At 43.4% G+C, this 2,942-nt stretch overlaps 1 protein-coding gene across 1 annotated transcript in view; it reads right to left on the reverse strand.

The window, feature by feature from the left end:
- T265_05269 (hypothetical protein) overlaps positions 1–2,942 on the reverse strand; it is a gene marked incomplete at both ends in the record, with an annotated part of 18,684 nt that overhangs the window by 4,769 nt on the left and 10,973 nt on the right. Inside the window, one exon of the mRNA XM_009170244.1 lies at positions 6–219. Coding sequence (XP_009168508.1) covers positions 6–219 — 214 coding nt within the window. The remainder of the gene's footprint in view (positions 1–5; positions 220–2,942) is intronic.

Genomic DNA, 2,942 nt, shown 5'->3' on the forward strand with positions numbered 1-2,942 from the left:
GATACCGGGCGATTTCGTCCTCTAAGCTCCGCGTCTGATTTTTTGACTTCTGGCGGAACCGTTTGACCGCTTCGTTGTTACGACTTCGCAATCGCAAATAGTTTGGCGCGGACCGTTGGGTCTGATTAGTTCGTGTATATGCTCGCCGTTCGGACCCGGATGTTGAACTTTCGGAGAAGTCAGGCGAGTCCGCCTTAGAAACCTCTGGCGCTTTTAAACCTGTGAAACATAGAAAAGATATGCATTCAAGCAGCCTTACGACCTGGTTGGTTTAAAGTTTCAGCGCTTCAGATGCATGAACTAGTTGGTGGATGCGCGTTGTGTCAAACAAAAGGTCACGTGTTCGAACCCAAAAAACGGATGAAAGTGCTCTTATGATTTGCTCTTCAGAATCGGACATTTTAACCTCAGAATTTCAAAAGCTTCCTTTAACAGGATGTATAGTCTTTAGCCGGGAAACCACGTATTCAAATCACCCTAGAGATTCGTGAAATGTGCATCGTTAGTGATTCCCAGTAAGAATGGGGAAATTATACAATGCTACTCAGCTTTTCAGCAGATTGACTTCATCCACAGGATGAAGTAGATGAATCTCGTCGAAATACGCCCTTATCTGCAGAACAACATAATAGTTCAAAATATTTGTAGGGGCTCGCAACAAGGATAGCATTTGCGCCGCCCGAATTCCACTTAAGCTTATCTATTCATGCATTTCCGCTTTACACAATGAGTTAATCTAGTAGAACGGTGATAATATTATTATTCTCACTATCAAGGTCATCACAGACAGCACATGGGTGCTCACACTGAGCTGCATGGAGAACGGACTTGGCGCTGGCCTACCGCCATCATGCTCACTGTATTCGATCAATTCAATGCCAACTGCTAGTTGCCGTTATTCCGGGTTTTGTTGCATCACACGCGCCATTTCCGCTGGCAAAAAAAATAAAGATCGAACTGGAACTACAGTATCAAACTCCGGTTAGGAGTTTGCGCTTTAAGTGGGTGAGAGGGGAATCTTTAAAAAAAGAATTTTGCATATTCAGACAGAGGTAATCGAATTACCTAAAAATGGTCATTTTCTGTTGCGGCTGCATACAGCGGTATCCAAGAGTAACTTCTTACTAGGCTACCCCCTAAAGATTCCACGACATTTTTTGTAGGCAACGGTATAATGAGTGATGTTCACGAAAAAGGTACACTTTCAAAAGAGAAACAATGTCCCTCGTTCTCCCGGGGAACCTACTTCATATCACAGATCCTAGTACTGCTCATCGAGTTCTTTCATCTATGTTACTCACTTTCCACACCTACATTTTGGATAACCACCTCTACCACCTCGTGGACTTTCTTTTCTTCAGTTGTGTGTGCACCTTCCAGTATCTCCTCTCAGTCCAGTCATTATGTAGCTTTAAGATGAGACATATGTTCGACGACCAACTGTTATGTCATGTTGGCCTTTAGAACCGCTTCCCTGTTCCACTCGGTGAGTAACGTCTGCATTCTTGTTTCACTCTCTATCTTAATGGCAACGACATGGAATACTGACAACCTATATGAAACACTCACCTTTATACATTTGCCTCCTCACGGATAGTTAAGATGTATACTAAGCAGCTGGAGCAAAGACGTAGTGTGGAAGAGTTGGTGCAACATGTAAGTCTGAAAACGCAAGCAAGAGTATGATGTGGTTAGAAATGTACTGTTGAAAATGCATAGAGGTAAGCTTGGTTCGTCAGTCTATCGTATATTAAACAAAATGAATGCAGTCAACACCAGATTCTATGGAAGCCTCACAATACTGCGATGAAGGGTTAGTAAGAGAGTACACAAACCAAAGTATATGGGTAATAATCTATTTCCAAAAAACGAAATCCCCATCACGCCATGCACTGGAAAAATAATGCAAACAACACGGAACCATCTGACCGCAGAAGTCCATCATAATAATTTTCTTCCGTTGTTTATGATGAATCACTTTCTTCTTCATCCCTTCCGCTTATTTATGCTAGTCGATCTTCACCTTTGAGGCCTTCGAGGTTTTGTCAAAACACTTTCAGAATCAGGAAGCTGTTGGACATAACCTACAAGGAATGATATCTCCCGGTAGGAAAACTTACTTTTGTTTTTGCCTTCAGAGGACTATCTTCTAAGACAGGATTAGCCAGTTTCAAAAATGGCTCGGAAGTACACCACACAGGCATGAAGTCAGGTGTAAGATTTGAACAAATATCAATCGAGTATCAGCTTCAATTACGAACATTTTGCATGTCAGAGACATTATCATTGAGTGTTCATAGGAATTTGCTATGGACTGCGTCACCAGTGCCACCCGGCTTTTGAAAACGATTACACTCCTAGATTATGCACGACAAATCGTGATCTGTAGGGCAGCAGGAAGGATGCAGAGAACAGGTGGTCAGCAACACCAGCATGACCGCTCAGAAAGTAAACTGATGATTATATGAGAGCTGAGGTACTACCAGAACACCCATGAATTGCGCAGTCATGATTAATTTCATGTCAAATCGACTGTCACGTGGTACCATCAACCTTATTTGCTGCATAGAGCAGGGCGGATAAGCGAAAAAGGTTACTGCTGAAACCACCTTTTTTTCCTTTGCGCGTATTTTTTCTTCCCTCCCTCCTTATTCCGATGATGAAATGATCTCTAACCCAATCCGCCGAGTCTACATTATGCTCTCGCTATTGTTAGTTCAGTCGCCTAAGCCTAGACAGGAGAAGTCGAGATGCAAACGTCGAATTCCCCTGTCTAGGTTTGGGCAACTTGGCAGTATCCCAGACCTCGTGCTTCCTTCGGGTGTTACAGCTGAGTGATTATCTTATTATCCAAATACAAAGGTCAGGTTCGAACCACGGACCTTTCGGTCAGTAAAGTCGCGCTCTAACTGCTGAGTCATCTCGCCCCCCCCCCCCCGGGC

Source organism: Opisthorchis viverrini (genome assembly GCF_000715545.1).
Source record: "Opisthorchis viverrini unplaced genomic scaffold opera_v5_99, whole genome shotgun sequence".
NCBI lineage: Eukaryota > Metazoa > Platyhelminthes > Trematoda > Opisthorchiida > Opisthorchiidae > Opisthorchis > Opisthorchis viverrini.